Source organism: Etheostoma spectabile, chromosome 21 (genome assembly GCF_008692095.1).
Source record: "Etheostoma spectabile isolate EspeVRDwgs_2016 chromosome 21, UIUC_Espe_1.0, whole genome shotgun sequence".
NCBI lineage: Eukaryota > Metazoa > Chordata > Actinopteri > Perciformes > Percidae > Etheostoma > Etheostoma spectabile.
Window position 1 is genome coordinate 14590581 of NC_045753.1, and position 24267 is coordinate 14614847.

The window sequence follows — 24267 nt, forward strand, 5'->3', positions numbered from 1 at the left end:
ACTAAGGTCTTTATAAAAGCATCCAAAGAGCACCATGTCATGGGACCTTTAAACTAGCGATTGAGACCATAAACTCATTATGAAAATGTTTACTGAGGTAATAAAATAGGTGGATCACATTCTCAGACTTCTACAGAAACCAACCTCTTTTTGCAACCACGCATGTCGCCCCCTGCTGCAATTCAGATAGAATGCAGGTTTAAGGCACTTCCGCATTTGCAACACTTCGCCATACCGGATGCGTTGTCCATTAATATACAGTCTATGGTTAAAATATTAACTATTATCAGCAGAGCCTGGACGTTCCTTTCCCTCTGTTACATTTCAGCTACATAATTTCACTGTTGCTCAGAAAAAGAACAAGAAAGAGCAAAAGAAGAGAGAATGACCAACAGAGGAAAAATCTAACCATAGAAGGGAGAAAGACCTCAGTTCCATTGGGATCTAAAACAAAACATTATTTCTATTTCTAACTAAAATATACAAGTATATCCCATTAAAAGAAATAGGTGGATCCAGTTGCTTTATTTCTTTTTTTTCTGTGTGTGAATGTGTATTTTGTCTCTCAGGTTCTGTGGCATCTCGACATCTTTCGCAGAAGCTTTCGACAGTTGACCACACACAAGTGCATGGAGGACTCGTGTATCTTCTGCGCCTTAAAGGTAAAACACTCCGGCTTTGTCCTCTAATGGCGTGTGGAGGTGTTACTGTTAACATTAAGCAGCGGCCATTTCTCTGTCACTACCCGATGTGAGTCAAGTGCAGATGTGAGTTGTGCATGCTCAGATTTAAACAGTTTACGGCATGACGTGTCATACTGAAATTTGTGAAATTCACAAAATGATAAACTTTTCTCATTACAAACAATAACAGAAGATGGAAATCATTTCAAAAACGAGTTAGCTATCTATGATTGTTTGATTGCTAACGTTAGGTCAAAACGCCATTCCAGTGACAGCCTTTTTTTGTGTTTGACGCTAACTTGTAGCCAGCAGTGAACAAACTTCAAAGTCTCTTGTCAGCATCTTGTAGGCTATGTGTCGCAAAGTTGACGCATGCGCAACTCACATCTGGTAGTGACACAGCTTTGCCGTTGCAGTTTTGCAATTAAATTTTTTTTTTAAATCCTGTTTATTCCTCCCGCTTAAAACACAAACATTGTTGTCAGAAATGTAAACCAGAGGTTGGGACTGATGTTTTCCTGAAGTGTTGTACTTACAGTATATGAGGTACCAGTACTTAGCTTGAGTGTTCCTCTTTTGGGGGACTTTCTACATTTCCTCCACCACATTTTAGTGGGAAACACAGCTAGAGTAACTTGACACGGAGCCAGAGAAAAACCTACATAACATCGCTATGTGTTGACATTTTCCCCTCTTTCATTCCCCTTCCATCTTTTCTGCAGTAGTAGTTGGAGAGACCTACAGTATCTCCTAATAAACACAGCAGGAAAGATTCTTGCACCGGGTTATGTAACCACTGCAACCAATACTTTTAATCCAAAATGGAAAAACAGGAGAGCCACCCAGGCGCCCAAGAATGACGTTTAATGATACCTGTGTAGCATCTCTAACTGACCAACCCACCATTTATAATTATGTTTAGTTCTTACTTTTTGTTTTACCCTTTTCCTTCCATCCTTTGGTTTCTTTCTTTGGCTTGTAGATTTGTGTCTTCATTCTTTAACATCTTCCCATCTCTTTTCCCTTTTTTCTTCTTTTCTTCCTTCCTTTCTTGCTTCCTTCATTCTGTCCTTCTTACCTGTCATTATATACTGTACTTTATATTCCTGTCAAATGATTGTCTCTCACAATGAGTACCTTTATTCTAAATACTTGATATTTTACTTTTATACACTTGAATGCTGGCCTGGCTCCGCCCTTCTACGTACTTCCGCTCAATTTCCATTTCCCTCCAGTACACGTCTGGGTTTGCGGTATATTTTTTAGGTTTTGAGGTTTATGAAGTTGAGGTTGTGCGCTAGTTTGAGTTGTAGTTCTGTAATGGCAGCGGAAAAAGATGTGAGCGAAGTCATTCGGTCTGTTGTGGCAACAATATCCCGAAGTTAAAGCCCGAACAACAACAAGCTTTGCTGAGTTTTGTTGGTGGCCATGATGTTGTGGCCCTCCTCCCCACGGGGTTTGAGAAAAGTTTCATTTTCCAGCTCGTTCTGTTAGCGGTAAAGGAGTTAGCTAAGGTGAAAGCCGACGTCACGACCAAACGTTAGCGATTGGTTATGGCAGTACCAGAGCGGCTCTGGGCTGATCCAATAGTTTTAAACTTCAACAGAGTACCCGCCTTCAAGGAAATTCACACTTGTCAATGGAGAGTGGCCAGACTCTCTGTACAAAGGAAATGTACCAGAGTCTAGTAGGACCAGGCTACTTGAATGCAGGACTTGAGGTCGTTTTTCTCTGTGGTGTCGGTCCTTCTTCCTTCATTGAGTAAAACACATCACAAACTATGCACCAAACATGTTTTCCCAGTAAAGAGCAGCCTTACAGTAAGTGTTTAGAAAGATTGCGTGTAATATTGCTTTCATATGTAGATTCAGTTTGAATCACTGTTGTTTTCCTGCAGCTGCTGATAGAAAGTTACCAAACAAAATAGGAAGATCATAAAACCCTCATAATGAACGAGCCTCATGCAGCTCTGTTCCAGCCATTTGTTGCATCAATGATGACAAATATGTGTCTGAGTGAAGGGAAGTGTGTGTGTGTGTGTGTGTAGTGTGTGTGTGTGTGTGTGTGTGTGTGTGTGTGTGTGTGTGTGTGTGTGTAGCAGTGTCAATGTGCGTGTTCTACACGCTGTTCTGTCTCCAACGCTTCTCTGTAATTAATTGGCTGACTAAAAGCGCTGAGCTAGCAGAGCCCACGCTGGGATGCTGCACACACACACACACACACACACACACACACACCTACTCATGCACACAAATCTTACTTGTATGCTGCACACGTTAGGTTGCTAAACACATGCATTTTTAGGTGCTCACAAATCTTTCTTTCCACGCTGGGAGACAAACGCACACACACAAGCATGTGGGTGTGTTGTGTGTGTGTCACTTAGCCGTGAGTGTACAAATCAAAGGTATTGTTCCTCTGTTAAGTGTTCACATTTGCCTGTCAGTTTTAATTAACTGTCCTGTCACTGTCTCTCCTTTGTCAGAAACAGATGTAACATTGTTCTTACAGTCTGTGTGTAGCTTGGTCCCCACGGCAAAGGAGATGAAAGTCTCTGAATAACTGGTCGAGACACGCACCAAATGAACTGTAATGGCGTGTTAGATTTTCAAATATCCATTTTACAGAAACTAAAGAGATAAATGGGATGTTTTGGGATTTTTTTGGGAGGGATTGTGTGTGGTTTCGGTTTATCTGCAGCAGGTAAAGACGCCCGCCTTTGTAGTAAACATAAGTTCGAAGCTGCCTGTGGCTATCCCTCTAGAAATCACTGCAACACTTTATCTCTCTCACCAGCAAAGCACACACAACCAACACAACCCACCACACACCACACACACACACACCACACACACCACAACACAACACCAACACACCCACACCACACACACACACACAACACAACATGCAAGTAACAGGGAGAGAGAAGAAGGAAAAGAGAGAGAGGAGAAAGTGGGAGAGAAGAAACAGAAAGAATGAATGAAGTGGTAGTGGGTGGAGATTGCTCCTGTCTTCACACCAGTGGGCGTGCGTTGTGCGTCTTCACCAGCAAAGCATACACACACACCAACACAACACACACACACACCACAACCTTCTCTATCACTCTCGCTCATTGTCCTCTCCTCCCTCGCTCCTCCCTCCCTCCTCCCTCCCTCGTAGGGTATATTCCCCTCCATTCTCCTTGGCGCATTGCTGCAGTCAGCACAGCCACCATAACCACAACATACACCCACACACAGACACACACAAATCATTGCTCACACAGTCCCTTTCCCTCTTCTCCTTTTCTCTGTTTTACTTTCTCTCTCTTCCTCTCTCCTACCTTTCGTCTCATGTTCTTGAACTCCAAGTCACACACACACACACACACACACACACACACACACACACACACACACAAACACACTGTCAGTACAACTGCATTACCTTTCCCATTGCCAACCCTCAGCCTGCACACACTCAGCCACACTCACAGACTGAATTGTTTTATAACATTTTCTCCACATCGGATCACAGACACCATGCTTCCAAAATGTCAAGTAACGGTTCTGAAATTTGTAAAATAACCAATGACATAAAGGGGAGCTAAAACTAGGAAACAACTCCAGGGAGTGTTTACTTCTCTGAATTTCACACAGATTAAAGCTTGACTTGAGATGAATACTGTGATGTATGTGTGGAAGAACTTGTGTTATTCTGAGATTGTGAAGTCATGTAGATGGAAACTTAGTGAGGTAGAGTCTAAGCAGCCCCAACAGGTGCTTCAACCCTGTCTCCATGGTAAATTTCTAGTGAAGAGGTATAGGTAGATAGTTGTGGTGTACAAAGAAAAAGACTATACCACTAGAGACCTGGGATTGCAATCTGTGTCCCATGCATTGGTGATTTTAGACCCTTTTAGTGAGGCTCAAGCTCTAAATGTCTTTTTTAGTGCTTCAAGTGAGAGTTTGCAAACTTGTCTGTAAGTGAAAAACAATAACAGGTTCAAAGGGCTCGAAACAGGTTTAATATCATGTGTCACTGTAGCCGATGCTATTCACCTGCTACCCGTCAAGACAGAAATGTAGCGTTGGCCAACCGGAGGAGTCTCGCTCTATCTAATTTGTCAGAGAGAGAGCAGGAGTGTGGTTGAGAAGTTTAACATTGGTAGTCCCGAGAAAAAGAGAAAAAGTTGGTGATTTCATGGCGCAGATTAGAGCCCAAACTGAAACAACGTAAGCCGATAAAATTGCTGAATGTTAGAATATTGTGTCAAAGTGGTCATTTACTGGCTTTATAAAGTGTCAGGTTTAGTTCCACCATAGTGTTAATAGTGTCAGGAAACGTTAGCTGATGTTGTTGTTTACTAGCTAGCTCAGAGATGAATGAAAATTACTAAAAAAACAAGGAACTTACTGATTAAGCAGCGGGGGTTGACACTTTTGCAAGGCACTGTATCCGTGTCAAATTGTCATCAGGGGCTGAGCCCCCCCAAAGTCTGATCCTAGAAATGCCCCTGGTCCCATGTGTGGATGGGTTTAGGTTAATAAAACACTAAAGTTAGAGAAAGATGGTGGTTTTGGTTAAATGCATCATCTCAAAGGGGAACTTGTCATGAAGAATATCGGCTCTGGTCGGCTTAAATTCACGTTGGTTACAATTAATTGTTTTAATGGTGGAAATAGTATTTAAAATCCATTTGAATTCCTCACATGGATGATGTGAGGAATTTAGCATGAACTGCTTCTCCCATGTCCACCCAGATGTTTATGTTTTCACTTAAACATATCTAAATGCATGATTTTCTGTTATTGCTTGTTCGGTGAACTGCTTCCATTGGTTGCTCTTGACAAACCAAGGCGTGAGCGGCAAAGATTTAACTTTCTTTTTATGCCTTAATAGGTTTATCACACATTCATCCAGTAACTTCCGGTAATAGATCCATTCATCAGTGTGTGAAAATATTGATTCTTGGTCATATCAAAGATGTGTTTAAATTTCTGCTAAAGCTCTGTGCTTGATTTTACATTTGTGTGCAAAACTAAAATGGACAGTGTGGAGACAAACAGATGTGCACGTGAACTGGGTTAGAATATATTTCTGCCTCTAAACCCATTGTTTCTCAGTCTTCAGGACACAGAGCATCTGCTGGTTTTCAGTCCAGCCATCTAATCAGTGACTGAATTACCGCCGGGACTGAAAACCAGCAGAGCACAAACCCCTGCTCCGGCATGTCAATCCCAACTTCTGTTTTGGGCTGTTTTGTTGTGGGTCAAAAATAGTCGCTCAGTTTTTACTTTTTTCCAGCTGCGAAGTCTTACCAACAAAAGAAATTAGGTCATTTTTTATCCGTTGGCAATCTGAAGAAAGTTACCCATGCTTTTATCTCTCTGTCTTTACAAGTATGCAGCTCTCTTCCGTCCAGGCTCAGCCAGTTAATCTCACGGCCTCAGCTTGAACCGAATGCTACTTTTTGTACTCATGTCTACTGCATTTAAAGCACAGATTAATCTGGATCAATGAGCCATAGAGTCATTTGCAAGACTGTGGTGTCTACCAATACTACTGCCGTTACTACTAATATTAATGCAACCATAATATAATGATAACATAACTTCCCCCAAGGTCCTGCTGTTGTGGAGAAATCTTAATCCTGTGCAGGAATATTAGGCCTTTGTACAAGCATGAATTGCAGAATTTGCGCGGAAAACCAAATTCGATGAAGATTGTATAAAATGTGTAGAGTTTGAAATTTCAAAAATGTTGCTTCAGTGACAGTGATTCACAACCTGGGGGACAGGACCTCTTCAATGGATCACAAGATAGATGTGATGATAAAATGTTATGACCCTGTGTTTGGTTTTGTTGGTGGTTTTGTGTTTGTGTTTTTTCTTCTTCTCCTCTATGCAAGGCGTGTGTGTGGCAGGGGGCGGGGCTGGCTTCTCCAGGCAGCTGACGAGTCACACCTGTATCCATTCACCTCATCACTAGGCTTGTTCGAGATGGGCCGATCACCGGCCATCGGCGCCCGTTGCACGCCGGTTAGATTTGTGTCCGACTTAATACCGACTTGCTCTAATGTCATGCACACGTAGGCAACAATAATCTCACGAGATCCAGCCGGCCGCAGCTCTGAGAAGCAGGCAGCGCAGTTGCTCTTCACCGACTGCAAGACCCAGGGGGACCCAGAGCATGCTGGGAAACGCCGGCCTCTCAGCTGATCTAACAGCTGATTGGTTCAGAATCGACTCAACATGACGTTTTTTATGAACTTTTTTATTGTTGATGAATCAAAAGGGATTTTAACTGCTATTTGTCTGATTTAAAGGCTCATTCTATTTAGAACACGTGTGGCTGATAGTGACGTTAGAGGTCAGAGACACTAAATCTGTTCAGATTACGGATCATCTAGTCTGTTGTTAATCAACATCAGCATCAGATCGCATGTAGAGAATTTTGAGAACTACTCTGACATAAATAAAACAACTGGAGACTGTATATAGAGATATATGGGTCTGATAACATTTTATTAAATTGGAATCGGACCACAGTGTTTCTGTCACTTCCTGTTCAGGCTGCTGGAAACTGTCCGATTTAAGAGTTTGGTCACCGCCCCCCGCTGCTGCCGCCTGCTCTTGTCCACTTCACAGGCGAGGCGCAGTTCATCTCGAACAAGCCTAATCACTCCATAAAAGCCTGAGCTTCACTCCGCCACTCTGCCAGATAATTCCGTCATGTTTTGCTATCCAGTATTACCGCGCTGCTTGACCAATTCCTGTTTTTCCACTCCGCCTCAGTGGACATCTCCAGCTGGCCCATTCCCTGCCACCCCTGTTCCTCAACGCTTTTTGTTCTAATAAATAATAATAAGTTCCAAACGCCACTAGTTCTCAACAGTAAATCTGAGAATTAAAGGAGAAGAAGAAGAAAAACTAAGTTATTAATCTCTAATCTGATAATCTAATTTAATCTCACCTTTTTCTAAATATTTCAGGACAATATGTTATGCTTTTGTTGGAGATGACAGGAAAGGAGGGGAGGGGATGTGTGTTGGCGTCCTTTAAGCACAGGTTTTGGGGTTGAGTTCTTCCTCTTTGGGATTTGATCGCTTCTTTTAAAGGTACAATATGTAACTTTTCCACGTTAAAATGTCTAACAATGACTAGATTTGTGGCATCATATCTCCTTTGCCAGTCGGCGTTGTGGTTGTCTCCCAGAAGCTGTCATAAATTGACTTTCTACCCAGTTTTAAGCCACCTTTTTACGATATACTTTTTAGATCTTTTCCTTTTTTTTTACGTGATGAAAGATTTTAGTCATCAGACCTCTGGATCAAGTCGTCAGAGAAACAAGCTGAGCGAACTGTGTCAGCTCTCTGCCGATAAGATGAACTGTGTCAGCGGAACACAGATTTTTAAAGTGAAACTGCTTTATTCAGTATTTTTAACGATTTTAAAAATCACCAAAGTTCTGGAGAGCTGCTCCGCTGCTAATTTTGCTTCTGGTAAAAACCTCCATATAGATGAACACTCAAGGAATTATAACTGGGAGAAGCTGACTGCAATGATGGTAATGAACGGGACAACAACTCTCACGCTACTTCATGACAACAACAAACTGCGTGTTTTGTTATTGTTTTGACTGAGAGAAAATTACATATTTTACATTTAAACAACTCAAAACCTCTCACAAATGTGTTGGTAGTTTTTTTCCAGTAGACATTGCTTTATTGTGATAACCCCAAAATGTTGGAAACTGGAGGTTTTGAATACATGGGTTAAAATGTGAAAGGCTTTATAAATAAGCACCTGCAGATTTCACTCCAGCAACCAGTTAGTGCAGATACATGTTCTTGTATACAGCAAAATTTCACATGCGTGTGTCATGTAGTTTTTTAAATACCTTGTTTACTAATAGGTTAAATCAAATAGGTCAAAAATCATAACCTCCTTGGCCGGGCTAATTATAATAACACTCGCTTCTACGCATACAAATGAAGCAGTATTATTAAGGCAAAACAGTAAACACAGAATTGCTGTATTGCTGTGGAAGTCGCTTGGACCTGCATGGATGTAAACGGAATGATCCTCCTCTTCAGGCTCGAACGCTGCCCTCAAAACACACTTCAGTGGCCTAGCTTTCTCTCTGAGCCCCCTGCAACAGTTTGGTTTGTTTTCTATGTTACTGCTACAAAGCACTCTGAGAGCTGTTTTTGTCAGAGAAAAGTGCACTACAAATGCCATCTATTATTGATATGGTCTGATATTGAGGCCAGCTGTGCTGTGAGGCTTGGTGGTTGTTTGAGTCCGGTCTAGGTTTGTTGTGCAGCACTTTGGTTCCTGACAAGTTGACAACTATTTCCACTGGTTTTGTTTTAGGGGTCAGTTGACAGAACACGGCGCCGATTTACAGGACAAATGTGATTATAGAGATTTGTTTCAGTCTGAGAGGAGTAAATACACAAACACATACATGCAGATGAAACGTGTGCGTGGACATACAGTACATTCTGTGAGTGTCCACGCCAACAATGCCTTTCAGAAAAAGTATCTCATGCACAATGTTTGTAGCAGTGAAATAAAGCATTAATGTGTTTTTACATGTGTGTGTGTGTGTGTGTGTATGTGTGTGTGTGTGTGTGTGTGTGTTTGCAGAGTATCTTTGCTCAGTTCCAGTTCAGCAGTGAGCGCGTGCTGCCATCAGATGCACTGCGGAGCGCGCTGGCCAAGACTTTCAAAGACGAACAACGCTTTCAGCTGGGTATCATGGACGATGCTGCAGAGTGCTTTGTGAGTCTGAGACACCACATGGACACACACACACACACACACACACACACACACACACACACACACACACACACACACACACACACACACACACACACACACACACACACACACACACACACACAGACACACACACACACACATTTTTTACAGTGGTGAGGGGTTGCCTAGAGGCTTATAGGAACTCAGAACTCTTCAGGGAACGAGGGATATTGAATACAGCAGCCACAAAGAAATATGTTTTTCCAAGCATATAATGTTCAACTTTTTTGTTTTGACAATTGCAGCCTCACAAGTTGTTGGTTCATTACACTGTATTTTGTCGGGAGATATTTTTTTATTATTTTGTCCATCCCTCTGTACCTTTAAGCTGTTGGAGAGCAAAGGCCTTATTAAATTATTACAGCCATTACAGGTTTGGGAAATACCCTAAATATACCATTGCATTTACAAGAACTAATATTATACTCTATTTTTTATTTGTTTTTGGTTTAACAATCTGCTTGTGCGTTTCTAAAATCAAGGCATCACAGTGTTCCACATTGGTGACACATATTGCAGATTCATTTGATTTGATTAAAACATTGCTCAGCTACTGTATATATAATCTGTTTTTCCTTATTGGAGAAAAAATCTTAGTTACATTATGCTATTTTATCAAATACTATTGAAAGATCTTCATATTTGTTTAATTCGACAGTGAGTGGTACATTATATGAATGGTTGGTGTCTCAGTTTGGAATGAAGCGTGTTATTTATTTAAAGAGAAAATCAAGAAAGAAAATGTCATCAGTTACAGGTTTTATTATTGTAATGTCTTTACACTTCCTCATTGCCTTTCTCTCAGCCCTTGTTGTTGCTTTCTATCTACCACTTTCGATATTTTTCTCCACTGTGCGTGTGTGTGTGTTTGTTTGTGTGTGTGTGTGTATGTGTGTGTGTGTGTGTGTGTGTTTGTGTGTGTGTTTAATGTGTGCGCGTGGTTGCTGCTGTCTGATCGATTGGTAGTAAATGTTTTCAGTCAGGGAATCCGTCGGCTTCTTATGAAATATAGATGCTGCTCCCACGGTCAGATTAACAGGAGCACCAATATAGAGGAACGATCAAACACACACACACAGGCGCGCACACACGCACACACACACACACACACACACACACACACACACACACAAACACACACACACACACACAGGTTTGTGGCACTATCTTTGTGAGGACCCGTCATTGACATAATGCATTCCCTAGCCCCTTACCCTAACCTTAACCATCATAGCTAAATGCCAAACCTTAACCCTTACCCCCACCCTAACCATAACCTAATTCTTACCCTAATCCTAAAACCAAGTCTTAACCCTCAACCAGCCCTTTAAATTTGTGGGGTCCAGCATTTTGGCCCCACAAAGCTGTTGGGACACCACAATATACTGGACTCCCAGTTTTTAGACCCCACGGATATAGTTAAACAAGCCCACACACACACACACACACACGCACACACACACACACACACACACACACACACACACACACACACACACACACACACACAAACACTGTAAATCAGTATACAATATAAACAAGCACACATGCCAACTAACCAAACAACACTCACACATTAATTGATGCCGATTTTGCTTTATGTGTGTCTCAGGAGAATCTCCTGATGCGTATCCACTTCCACATCAGCGCGGAGAGTCGAGAGGACATCTGCACAGCCAAACACTGTATACCACATCAGAAGTTTGCCATGACTCTATTCGAACAGGTTAGACATAGTTCAGTCCCTCTGTCACTTTAAAGAGCTATTACATGCTTTACTTCTGGAGATTCAATTAAAACAATAACCATCCACACAAAGATTTTGAAGAATACGATGTCCAACAATGAATCTGAGGATGTATTTGTGTGTGCAGTGTGTGTGTAACAGCTGTGGAGCCACGTCGGACCCTCTGCCCTTCATTCAGATGGTTCATTACATCTCCACTACATCCCTCTGGTAAGACCAGACACACACATACAAACACACTCACTGCACACACACATTGCAGTAAATCTGGCAGCAAGCGGAGGCTGGGTGGCACTAAAGGAAGGTACAGCGTGTTCTCTTCTTCCCTGCACGGGTCCCTGCTGAACACTGAACTGTGAGCACACACACACACGCACACACACACACACACACACACACACACACACACACACACACACACACACACACACACACACATACACACACACACACACACACACACACACACGTGCAGGTGAGCTTGTGCATAAAGTCTCTTCCATGTTCAGGTTTTAGTGCAGGTGAATCCACACACGGGACAAGCATCCTCAAAGCTGTTACTTTGCACACGCTCCGAGTGAATGAAATAAGGAAAAGGGGAAGTAATCAATCAGCTGTTTGATTCAGCACACCCAGGGGGGCGACACAAATCTATAAATGGAACAGTGGGTCGGAAAGGCTAGAGATATCACTCCATATCCCTTTCGGAAATGGAACACAGCAGAAGAAATAGAGGGATGAATGGAGGGGCAAAAGTACAAACACTGTAAACACGCTGTGTCAATGTAGTTGTGGAGCACAGCGGTGCAACCGCTCTATGTTTGTGCCTATTAGCACTGCCAAGCTATTTTTACACTCAGTGGAGCCTGTTGTTTACAGTCGAGATAGCCAAATATGCAAAAGTCAACATGAATAAGATAATCGGAGGGCAACGAAAAGACAAACAAATGTCTGGTTCGAAGCACAAGTCAGACATAAGTAAACATCAAGAACAAGTGTGTTCCTCGCTGGTGTGTTATTGTTGTTGTTTCTGCTTTCTTAGCCTCTCATCTGCCTGTGCATCTGAAGAAGAGAGGCCAAGCGGGGGGTTGAAATCGAGAGAGAGAGAGAGAGAGAGAGAGAGAAAGAGAGAGGTTGAGTTCATTTCAGGCTAATGGAAAGGGGGAGAGGAGGGGAAGAGATGGGGGAGGAGGAGAGATTTGGATGGTTTTTAAAAATCGTTAGTCTTAAAGGAATACTTCACCAGAAGAAAAACAATGCTGATTCATTGCACGTTTAATCTCATACATGGTACGGAGCTGCAGACAGGCTTGCATAAGTCCATTTGGCATTCACAGATGATAATAACATATATTTGAATTTGTCCTTTAGAGGACAATCATACTTAAAAAGGGTAAATGCAGCACAGTATTAAAGTATGATCGCTTAAAGCCTTGCCGAAAGAGATCGTCTCAGTTTTGTTCCACAAGTAATGCTTTTTTTTCATCAAATTATGCTAGTTGTAGATGAACTCCTCATTTTGTAACAATAATGTGTCTGTACTGTTATTGCTTTCTGTAGGGAAATTGTCTATTAGTGCGACCCCTAAGGAAGGTCAAAGATCATAATCTGTCACTCAGGATTTAGAAACTTGCTGGGATAATCTTTTTCACAGCCTTAATGACTGCATATCTAGATGTCCCTCTTCTCTTTTTCTTTCCTATTCTTTTCTTACAGGACTGACTCAGTCAGTGTGTAGATGTAGATGTGTGTAAAGGGTTGCCTAAGCAATACACACGTCCAGATGAACAACACACTGTAGAATTTATAGATTTTCGACAGGTTTTCAGCCAGAAATACCAGAGGAAATGAAACAATCGCCTGCAAATTACAGAACAAAGAAACGTTAAAAGTTGAAAGAATAGGAACAATGTTTCTGGTGGCTACAATTCACATTTGGGCTTCACAATAGATGTTTTTTTTTTTTTTTCTTCTATTTGGAAAAGCTTTCATTCTGGGAATTGTACACATTCACTGCATGCGTCATATTGTTGTTGTGTGTGTCTAATGCTGCAGTAACCAGGCGGTGAGGATGCTGGAGTGCAGAGGAAAGCCCACCAGACATGTTTGGAGAACTGCTCCGCAACGCTAGCAACATGGGAGACCTGCGCAACTGCCCTTGAGAGCACACACACACACACACACACACACACACACACACACACACACACACACACACACACACACACACACACACCACATCGCCCCACACACACACCACACCACACACACACACACACACGGACACTTGGACACACACACACACACACAGACCCACACGGACACACAGACACACACTTCAATGCGCACAGTATACTCAGCAACTCAATACTGTTAACTTTAGAAAAGACAGAAAAAAAGAATGTACAAAACCTAAATTGTGCTTTTGACATTTATTTTCTGTCCCTTTCCGTGTCATTTTTTCTTCTTTCAATCCATTATCCAAAATAAGCAAATTTATTTTTTCAAATATCAAGAGATGGGGAAAAGAAACAATAATAAATCAGTTTAAAAAAACAATATAATGCGCAACGTAACCACTTTGGTAGTTGCATCATTTCTTGTTTGTTTTTCCCTCTCTTTCCTGGTGGGTCTATGTTACATAATCAGCAGCTCATTTGCATTTTCTCACCATTTTCTCTCTTTCTATTACCGGGTGCATTTTCTAAATGTCTCTTCATTGACCTCCTTTAAAGGAAGACATAATGATCATTGTCATCTTGCAGCAGAAAACTGTAGACATTTATATTATTGGCTGAAAATTTGTTAAAAAGAGAAGAGGAAAAATATATTGTTTGCTGCATTGAAAAGAGATTGGCTTAAGAAAGGCAGAGACTTTGCTCTGCAGGGTTGTGTGTTGTGCCACCACATGGGAAAGTGCTGCTGCTGAATGGATGCAGCTTGGACCCGCTCTCTGCCAAAGTGTCCGCACAAAGAGCCTCGACAGCTGCCCCGCTCTCCACACAGCAGCAGCAGCAGCAGCACCACAACCTTCTCGGCTGCAGCTACACTAAAACACACCGCTTACTCACGGTCTAAACACTGACGCCGTGTGCGCAGTCTTGCGGGAGCAACACACACCAGCCTCTGTTTATCTTCCATAACCACCGTATTTTACCACATCAGGCTTTGCTCAAACAAAGTGATGGTATTTGAATTGGAGCGAGGTGCTGTAGGTAGCAGATTGTGAGGATGTTTGATGGTGCCAAAGAGTCGACAGAGGAAACTAAAGTAAAGTTCTAGATACACAATTTTTTGTGAAATAAGCTAAAATGAATTAAATTAATTTAATATATAGATGGTGTAGTGGAAGAAGTTTTCCAATATTTTACCACTTGAAAATAAAATGAAGACATTTTACTTTAAGGCCATTAAACTATTGTTTCCAATCCGCTTCTTACAATAAGTCATTTACCACGTTCTGACTAAATTGGATCAATTTTATTTAATTTACATGCAAGATTTCTGCATTTTTTTCCATCTGCGTTCTTGCTGGTTTGAAGTGGGCAAGGCTTTCTTGAAAAAAGTGATGTCACATATTTCCAAGAACCCATCCGGATTAAGCAATATAGAATCTAAATCTAAAGACAGCTGGGATGGTTTTTAAATGCTAAATCCTCCGGTCTGCTATAATATAAGTATTAAAGTATTAATGTGAGCTGATTCAAACTACTGTATATAGTGCTGGGTAGTTTAATCTGCAACAGTATATCATATTTCATAAACTGACTACTTTTATATAAAGAAAATATGCAAAGTAACCATCAAATTCAAATAAATGTAGAAGGGATTAAAGTAGGATGTTATCCTCTCAAATGCAGGGAAATACAAGTATAAAGTAGCTAGTACAAGAAAAGAAAATTCCCTTCAGGTGATTTTAACACATCTCCGTTATCTAAGATAACGGAACAAAAACCCACACTTGTGACTTGTAGGACTCACACATGTATCAGCAATTTGCAAACAACAATAATTTGTAAAACGTGACCATTTGTTTTCCACATGATAACGGTGCTTGCACAATCCTTTTGTGGAAGGCCTTTTACTTTCCGTATATATTGGGCCATCATTCGTATTGGTAAAAAACTTTGTACTCGTCAAGTTAACTGCTTAGATCTGGGGACAAATAGAAACTGTTAAAAAGACGTGGTAAGAAAGACAAGCAGTCATGTGATCACTCAGTTTTAAACAAACCTGCAGGTCAGCCAAACTTATTTGGAAGAGTAAAAAAATGCCCAACCTGTGTGGATTTTAGGAGTAGTCACTTTCTTTTTTTTTCATCCAAATCAAATGGTTTAGATAATCTGGTGGAAATGTTGGCCTGTTTACAGCCTTGCCCCATCAGACTCATGTCACACAGATTTTAATTTGTCCTGTCGGCCCGGGGATTGAACCGACAACCTCCCGGTCACAAGCTCGCTTCTCTATCCTTAGGCCACCCCTGCCCCAAAATAAGTAATAAACGCTGTACATTGCAGGCTGTGTTACTGTGAATTGCAAGTAACTTTCCCTGTCTGTGTGAATGTTTGGTGGTTCTCCCTACTCAGCCTCTTCAGCTGTCACCACATTGATAAAAGTGGGATTGTCCTTTTATTGCGGTGCTGTATGAGTCGTGAGGAAGCATGAGCACAAACAATTACCTGAAGTTGTTTCATTTTGTTCTGAAAAATGCCACGATCAGCATTCTGTAAACCTACAGTATCCTTTGACCAGCAGTGCTATTATATAACTCATTTTCTCTTGGAAAGGTCTGCATAGCCATAGCGAAAAAAGAAAAAAAAGAAGTCTTTGCATATAACATTCAGATACGAGACGGCACCGATCAATGTTGTGTTATGAAGCAGAGCAAATCTGTTTGTACGATCACTTGATGAATGATGTTGTCAGCTGCTGTTCCCAGCAGTGAGGAAGCACCGAGAGCTAACTGAGGCCGTGTGTCCCGGAGATATGTCCTAAGCTAACAGAAGTGCTGTTTGGCTGCTGCTCCCTGGCTTGTGTTTGTGTCCCTTTCTGAGAATTCAGAAGCAGACCCTGGCAAAATACCCTCCTGCAATCTCTGGTGCCAACGCAAGATAGCACACCGCCCACAAAGGGAGAGCTCCGTGTGTGTTTGTGCATATGTGTGTGTGCGAGTGTTGTGTTTGGCAAAGTGTCTGGTTGCCGGGGTGTTCTCAGGCTGTTTCCGAACCCGCTCTGCCAGCACTGCGTGCATGCTTGTGTGTGTGTGTGTGTGTGTGTGTGTGCATGCGTGTACGTCTTTTCTGTGTGTGCAACGGCTCTGTGGTGGGTCATGACTCAAAGGAAGTATTCAGAACACATGGTTCTGAACTCAACAGAAGGCCCAAGGGACAAATGCAACTCAGCACAGCACTTCTTCCTCTGTCGTTCTCTCTTACAATCCTTTCATCATCTCTTTCTCCAGGCTTTTATCTCTGCCCCCTTCCCTCCTACTGTTCAGTTAGTGTGTGTGTGTGTGTGTGTGTGTGTCTGCCTGCATGCGTAAATTGTGTGTAATCATCACTGCCAAATCAAGGGATGGTTCTAGCTCTCATAGCACAGGATGAATAAACCTGGTTGATCACACACTTTCCTTTTCGTTTTCCTTTTTTTTTTTACCTCCTCCCCCTCTCTCCATCACAGAGTAACTGTGGGGAGGTGTTGCGTATCCGCCGGGTGCTGATGAACTCACCAGAGATCGTGTCCATCGGGCTGGTGTGGGACTCAGACCACTCAGACCTGGCGGAGGACGTCATACACAGCTTGGGGACCTGCCTGCGTCTGGGAGATGTAAGGGGATCTCACACACGTTATATCGTCATTAAAAGCACTAATATATGATATTTCATGTTATGTTAAGTGTACCACTGAGCCAGAGGTGCTTGCAATTGTGACATGGACATCAATAGTCAGATGTTTATGGTGGTGACTGCACCCTCAGTGCCTCATAAGGCTCATGAGACATCCCCGTGGATGTGCCAGATATTTTTTCTTACGTAGTGGAAGGGGTTCTATGGTCCACCACTTAGGTCCAGACTGAAATATGTCAACAACCACAGAATGGATTTCCATGGAATTTCGTAGAACTGTTCATGGTTTCTAGAGAATGAGTCCTAGGGACTTTGATGATCCTCTGACCTTTCATCTAGCGCCACCATCCTTTCAAGTAAAAATGATAATGCCCAAATACCTGCAAAAACTACTTTGTGTTTTGTGCTACGTACCTAATGTTTACATGCTGATCCATGAAGCAGCGTTAAACATTGCCTGCAAAATATCATCGTCAGCATGATCACAGTTGAGCATGTTAGCATGCTAACTTTAGCTTTTAGCTTTTTCAGAGCACCGCGTGCAGCCTCATAGAACAGCTAGTGTCTGTATGAGTTCCAAATTGCATACATTACTTTTTCTTTTTACTTTTAGTATGCACTTCAGCTGCCCTTACAAAGTACACACTTTGAATACAGTTGTGACATACTACTGCTTTCATAATACTTGCACTTTGACCCTCTTGCTCATATATGCTGTGCAAAGGATTGTGGGTCAGAATAGCCAGAAAAGCATGCTGACTCGCATCGTGCAAAATCTGACCAGATGCAGTAGGGCATCCTGGTATTGTTTGCATACTGCATTTGATACACTATGTATAGGGACATACTAAATATATTTTGGCTACTAAATAGTATTGTAGTATGGGTATTGGAATGCAGTGAGGTTTTTAGGAGGTGAGGTTTGGTTTTTATTCAAATAAGGGCTGTAGGTCATGACATAATTGGCAAAGTTCTAGGCTGATAATCTGACTGAATTCCCATTTTGTTTCACTACATTGCATGCACTGAGCCTGATATTATGTTGAAGGAAAATGAGTCCCACTGAATTCATATTCAGTTGACATAGACAGTTCTACTAGTTGACCCTTTCTTTAAATGTTATGAAATCTTTTAACCTCTTGAACAAATTCCCTTTGTGTGTTTCAATCCGTTCACGTCTAGGACTTACGGCTTATTCTTACTTGTTTTCCACATGGGAAGTCAAGTAACGTGGGCTTCATGATATGTTTGGCATTTAAGTACTTAAAGTTGTGATGACTCTGTTGATCAGTGACTGGCAATAAAAAAGTATGCAGCCTTGTGCCGTTTCCGAGAATGGTTAATGATTTTTGCGGTTTCTGCATGTCATGACAAAGGTTGGACAACATTTTCAAAATGTTGGCTCCTATGTTGTTTAAAATACCAGCATATGTAACAGCTTTTGAACTCTGAGCTTTACCGGGAATTATGAATGATTGGACTCTTCTCGTAAACACTTCGAACTCGAATTCATTCTAAGACACCATAACTATTTTCTCAGCCAAACATGTCATGTATTTTTTATTTTCAGCACAAATTTGGCTACTCAGACATGCCTTAATTTTGCATGAGAGCGGTATATTCCAGGATGATTGTTATGCACGCATGTTGTATCCAGAGAGTTAACATAGTAGATTCCTTATTATACAAACAAATGCTGATCCACTCCAAAAATGAAATCCTATTGGATCCTTTTGCCTTCCACCCATAGAAAGCCAAAAGATGATTTGGCCCCTGTTCCAGAAGCTTCTCTAACTGCAATCTTTCATTCAGCATTTCTTTCGTCTCTTACTGCAAAAAGCAAGTGTGTTCCTGGTGTTTACTTTCCATTATCTACGACACATTAAACACATTAAACACAGCATTAAACTACGGTAGTTGCTATAAGAAAGTTACAGCAATACTTTGTTAGCGCAGAAAGAACTACATCTCCCATGAAAATTTATAAGAGCAGCAGCGCAGGGACTTAAAGTCATTGTAACTTTGTTTCCTCTGTATTATTACAACTTACCAAAGCTCTCTTCTTAAAGGCAGAATGAGTAGGCTTTCTTCATTGCAGTTTATAAACAAAATTCAAAGTTGGCCCCTCTTCCCCGGCTCAACGACACCACAAGCCCAAGCCTCCTCTCCTCTACTTCAGTGCTCGCCAACACCAGATTCACTCACGGAACGAGCTTTGTCCGCCTTGCTATATTTGCTTATTAATTTAGTTTCTTCGGTGCTGTGTCTGCTATTTTTTGTAGCATTCTCTTGCTTCTCATGCTTATTCATGCGTATGGGCTACACACCAAGTGCCCAAAGGCTGACGTGCAGACACGTCCCCGAACACAACCAAATGGAAAGAAAAGAGGAAATACTGGGAGAGGGCAGGGTCTCTGCAGATAGAGACACTGCTACATGATTCTAGTGGGTCATAAATGATGATTTAGAGGGATTACTACCTTTTAAGTGATTTAGAAAAAAATCTCTGCTGTCTTAAAACTTTAACAGCATTCGCTCATTAGTCCTGCCGTTACACACTTGTCTGAGCTGAATGCTACACCTTGATTTGTGTCTTTTGTTGAGCCGTGAAGTCAAAGGATGCTATAATACTAGAAAATAAATAAAAATACCAGAAACTTAAACTCCACGTCACAGGTACAGATACCTAGAGGCATGTTCAAACACACACTGCATGAACACATGCAAGGACACACTTGTGTAAATGCAAATGCAAATGCAAACACTCAAATACACTCTCAATGACAAATACAGAATACAAATATGCACATGCTGCAGAGCCCAGTACACTCAACCAACCACGTTCCAGCTCACTCTGAAAAACAACGAATTATAGCACTCTCAAATTGTAGCACACACATATTATAGCGCACACAAAGCAACAGACCACCTGACCTTTTTCATTATGCATTATTCTCATATAGCTGCTGCTTTCACACCTGAGACACATACGTGTTCGACCCATGATACTCTGTCATGACTGAGTCATGTTGATGCATTTTAAAGCCAGTGTAACATTTCCATCTGCATTCTGAAGTGAGATCTACAGTATGAATAATGGATAACAGAATATGACTGTGTTACAGTGAGTCAACTTCTTTCCTCTATCTTCTCTCTCCTGTCTCCGCCTGCTGCGGTTCCCCTCGTTTTCATCGCGTCGTTGTGAAATGAAGCCTGTTGTCAGATGCAAATCGGAGGCACAATGTATCGCATTCTCTGCTTTTATTTAGTCGTTCAGGGAATCAGAGAAAGTGAATCCATCGGCCTCCTGTATCCCTCCTCCTCATCCACCGCTTCCACTTTTTCTCTTTGTCTGTTTCCTGCCTCACAGTCTCTTTTTTCTGCTTTCGTTACTCTTTCATGTTCTTTCCTTAGATTGGATTATTGTAGTGTTGAAACGATTAGATTATTTTTTTTTATTAAAATAAATAGATAGCGTCATATCATTCATCAAGGTGCTCAATGGTGAACACTTGCTGGTTCCAACTTTTCAAATATGATGATATGATTTGCTGTTTGTTACTTTGTTATTGTGAACTGAATATCTTTGAGGTTTTGTATTGAGAAATTGAGAAAAAAAAAGTTTTGAAGACATCACTTTTGTTTTGACATTCTTTACATTTTGTAGACCAATCCCTAATCTTCTAAAAAAAGTAATCAATAATGAAAGTAATTGTTACTTACAGGCCTAGATGAACACGGAAATACATAGGTATTTTCAGCAGCAGCAGGTAAAGATAGTACACTTCAGAATACAGTGAGATTATATAGAAGGTTATGCTCTCAAACCAACAACTTGACTACTTTATTGCATTGATCTCTGTATTTACGTACAAATAGCAGTAGTATTTATGTGAGATCTGTGCATCATTTCTGCATGAAAAACTGCAGTATATATGCCTAACTGTACAGCACTGTATGTGCAGTATACACTGAGTTTGAAAAAGAGTTTGAGAAAAAAGCTGTGTATGAAAGATGACTGCATACAGCAGATATACTAGGTGAGCAAAAATGTGCTTGTATTCACGTTACCTCCCCTATCTCTATCTCCCCCCCTCCAACTGCACACCTCTTCTTCTCTTCCCTGCATCCCTCCCTCCCTCCCTGTCTCCTCCCTCCTCTTTGTCTCTCTCTCTCTCTCTCTCTCTCTCTCTCTCTCTCCCTGTAGTTGTTCTACCGTGTGACAGAGGAGAGGGCTCGCCAGGCGGAGCTCTACTTGGTGGGCATGGTGTGCTACTACGGCAAGCACTACTCCACTTTCTTCTTCCAGACGAAGATACGCAAGTGGATGTACTTCGACGACGCCCAAGTCAAAGAGGTGAGACACAGTTTGGAGTCTGTATGCTACAATTGGGGGGGATCAATCTGCTGCATCTCCAGTTGTGCCTGTGAGAGCAGCAGTAACAAGAACTACGCTGTATGTTGGCTCAAGTGCTGCGTGGTCAGTGGGGGCGGCATGAGATTGATTACGTGTTTCAGGTGTAATGCCTGTCTTTGTTGTCATCTTAGCGCAGGTTTTAGTGCTAAAACTGGTATTATGTTGTAACACTTCATGATTCAAGCATGAGCTATTCTCCATAAGGCTGTGAAATAATATACATCTTGTGGTGACGGAAGCAAGGGTTTGCTTGTGTCATCGTGTGATATAAAGTGAATCTACATGTCCTTGACACTTGTATCACTCACAGTGCACGCTGTAAGTCATATTAGGTCATTGAGCTAATGGAAAAGTGGGATTAATAAGACATCAATACAGACACACAGCAGCACAATGTGTGTTTGACCTTCTAGTTTTGGTGGAATGTGCGTAATGTTATATCTTAATACAGATTTACTTTCCCTTATTGTGTGTGTGTGTGAGTGTGTGTTTATATATGTTTATGTTTGTTCGCTTGTGTGTGTGTGTGTGTGTGTGTGTGTGTGTTGCCCTCCTGCACCTCCAGATCGGCCCTAAGTGGAAGGACGTGGTGTCTCGCTGTATCAAAGGCCACTATCAGCCCTTACTGCTGCTCTACGCTGACCCCCGGGGGACGCCGGTGATAGTGCAGGAGAGCCCCAACCCCTGTACCAGCTCCAACCCGCACCTGGAGCTCCAGCACTGCAGCAGCAAGGCTGGTTACGATAGCGAAGACTCTGGTACAGCAAAGATGACACACTCTGCTACAGAGTACTCTGTGTATATCATTGTATGTGTGTGTGTATGTGTGTGTGTGTGTGTGTGTGGGGGGGGGGAAGTGAGGTTACAGCTTTACAGCTCTGACCTTCAACCCTATAATTCCTCTTCTGCTTCTGTATACTGCAAAGCTTGAACCTTTTTCCTGCCTTTGAACGGTAAAAATATGAAGATGCAGGATTAACTGAAAGGTCATCTCTCTTTCTCTTATTCTCTCTCAGGTCGGGAGCCGTCCATATCCAGTGATACTCGTACCGACTCTTCGACGGACAGCTCGAGTCACCGCGCCTCTCGCAGCCGATCTCTCCACCAGTCCACGGGCAGCCACCTCTCCAGTGAATCCCAGACCACGGTGGTCTGTAATTACGACATCGGCACACCGCCACACGGTGCTGACGCCGGAGGTAAAACTGCATTCGAGTCCAGGGACAAAGTTACCTTTACAAGTTGGCTATACTAACAAAGTAAAGCTGCACGTTCAGTCAAAACTGCAAATATACAAGTGACTGCAGTGTTTTCCGAGAGTAAGAGAATGTACTAAACTGCAGTACTCGTGGGTACAAGTAAAAGCAATCAATCAAAGGTCAGTTTTCAAGTTTCAGTGGTAATGAAGTGAGTACTTTGTGCTTCATTACTGCAGACTCTTCAGGTTATGCGCCTCGTTACTGGTTTACTTGCACTGCTGCCTACATAATTGCCCCCTGTGGGATAAAACTGTTATTGGATTTGCTTTTTCTTTCTTTCTTCTCCCACGTTCAGAGTCAGCAGTGGAGGGTCCTCCCCGCCCTCCTTCTCCTCCTCTGCAGGAGTACAAGGAGTCGGCCGTCTTTCTCCTCTCCTCCCGCCGGCCACTCACCTCCTCCTCCTCCTCCTCTCGACCCCTGTCCTCCTCTTCTTCGTCAGGAGTTGGGGGCTGTGAGGGCGGGGTTGGGGGACCCCACTGGGAGGATGAAAGCACCAGCAGTGAGAGCAAGTCCAGGTACTGCACCACTGAAATACAATAATACATCGACTTTAGACATTCTGCCTTTGAATTCACATTCATATCGTGTAAAGTTGTATATATATATATTTTTTATGATATCTTATCTGAATATTTGCATAAGCAAAAATCATTACACCTTGAAATTGATAGTGGAGAAAGAAGGTTTTAGATCTTCTACTTGAAGTACAAAACAAAATGTACTTTGTTCCAGAGCCTTAAATGAGCACAACCACACTGCAGTATTGTTGGTGCAATAAATGGTTATAAGCTCTATCTGAACTGTAATTTAGTCATTTTTGAGGTCATGTATTTTTACCTTTTTGACTACCCTCTAAAATTTGTTTGTTTACTTTCTTTTAAGAATTATATTTAGAGATGCATTTGCACCTTTTGAGTAGTGTTGTCAAAAAATTTGTAATTGGTATATCATTGTATTTTTCCACTCCTGGAGTTTTGTAACATCCCATGTAACATCCTCCTCCCTTGCCCTGTAGTTCTTCTGGAGGCCGCTACAGACCAACCTGGAGGCCCAGAAGAGAGGCTCTGAACATCGACAGCATCTTCACACGACCGAGGGGCTCCTCTCTGGGCTACAATACCTTGCCTGGTCCCTCTCTCCCTCCAGAGCCCCAGGACTTCTATCCCTTGGCGGGACCCACTCCACCCACACAGCCAGGGCTACAAGAGGTGGAAGGGAGGGTGGTTGGGGAATTGGAGGCGGGGTTTGGGCTGGTCGGACAACTCAGGTCTCTGGGCAGCGGGCGGACAATGGGTCCCCCTGCCCCTCCACCTCTGAGAGGGGTGGAGCACCAACCACGTCTGATTCAGAGAATGGAGAGCGGCTACGAGAGCAGTGAGAGGAACAGCAGCAGCCCCGACCGGTAGGAAACTCACAAATAACAATTACTGTCTCGTTCTTTCTGTCTCTGTCGTTCATCCTCTTTGTCTCTCTTGGTTTCTCTGTCACCTTCCATTTCACTT

At 42.2% G+C, this 24267-nt stretch overlaps 1 protein-coding gene across 1 annotated transcript in view; it reads left to right on the forward strand.

Moving 5' to 3' along the window:
* usp54b (ubiquitin specific peptidase 54b) overlaps positions 1–24267 on the forward strand; it is a 55738-nt gene that overhangs the window by 17727 nt on the left and 13744 nt on the right. Inside the window, 12 exon segments of the mRNA XM_032503244.1 lie at positions 570–662; positions 9320–9454; positions 11109–11222; positions 11371–11453; positions 13299–13337; positions 13339–13401; positions 16922–17069; positions 21297–21446; positions 22072–22264; positions 22523–22705; positions 23061–23280; positions 23781–24167. Coding sequence (XP_032359135.1) covers positions 570–662; positions 9320–9454; positions 11109–11222; positions 11371–11453; positions 13299–13337; positions 13339–13401; positions 16922–17069; positions 21297–21446; positions 22072–22264; positions 22523–22705; positions 23061–23280; positions 23781–24167 — 1808 coding nt within the window.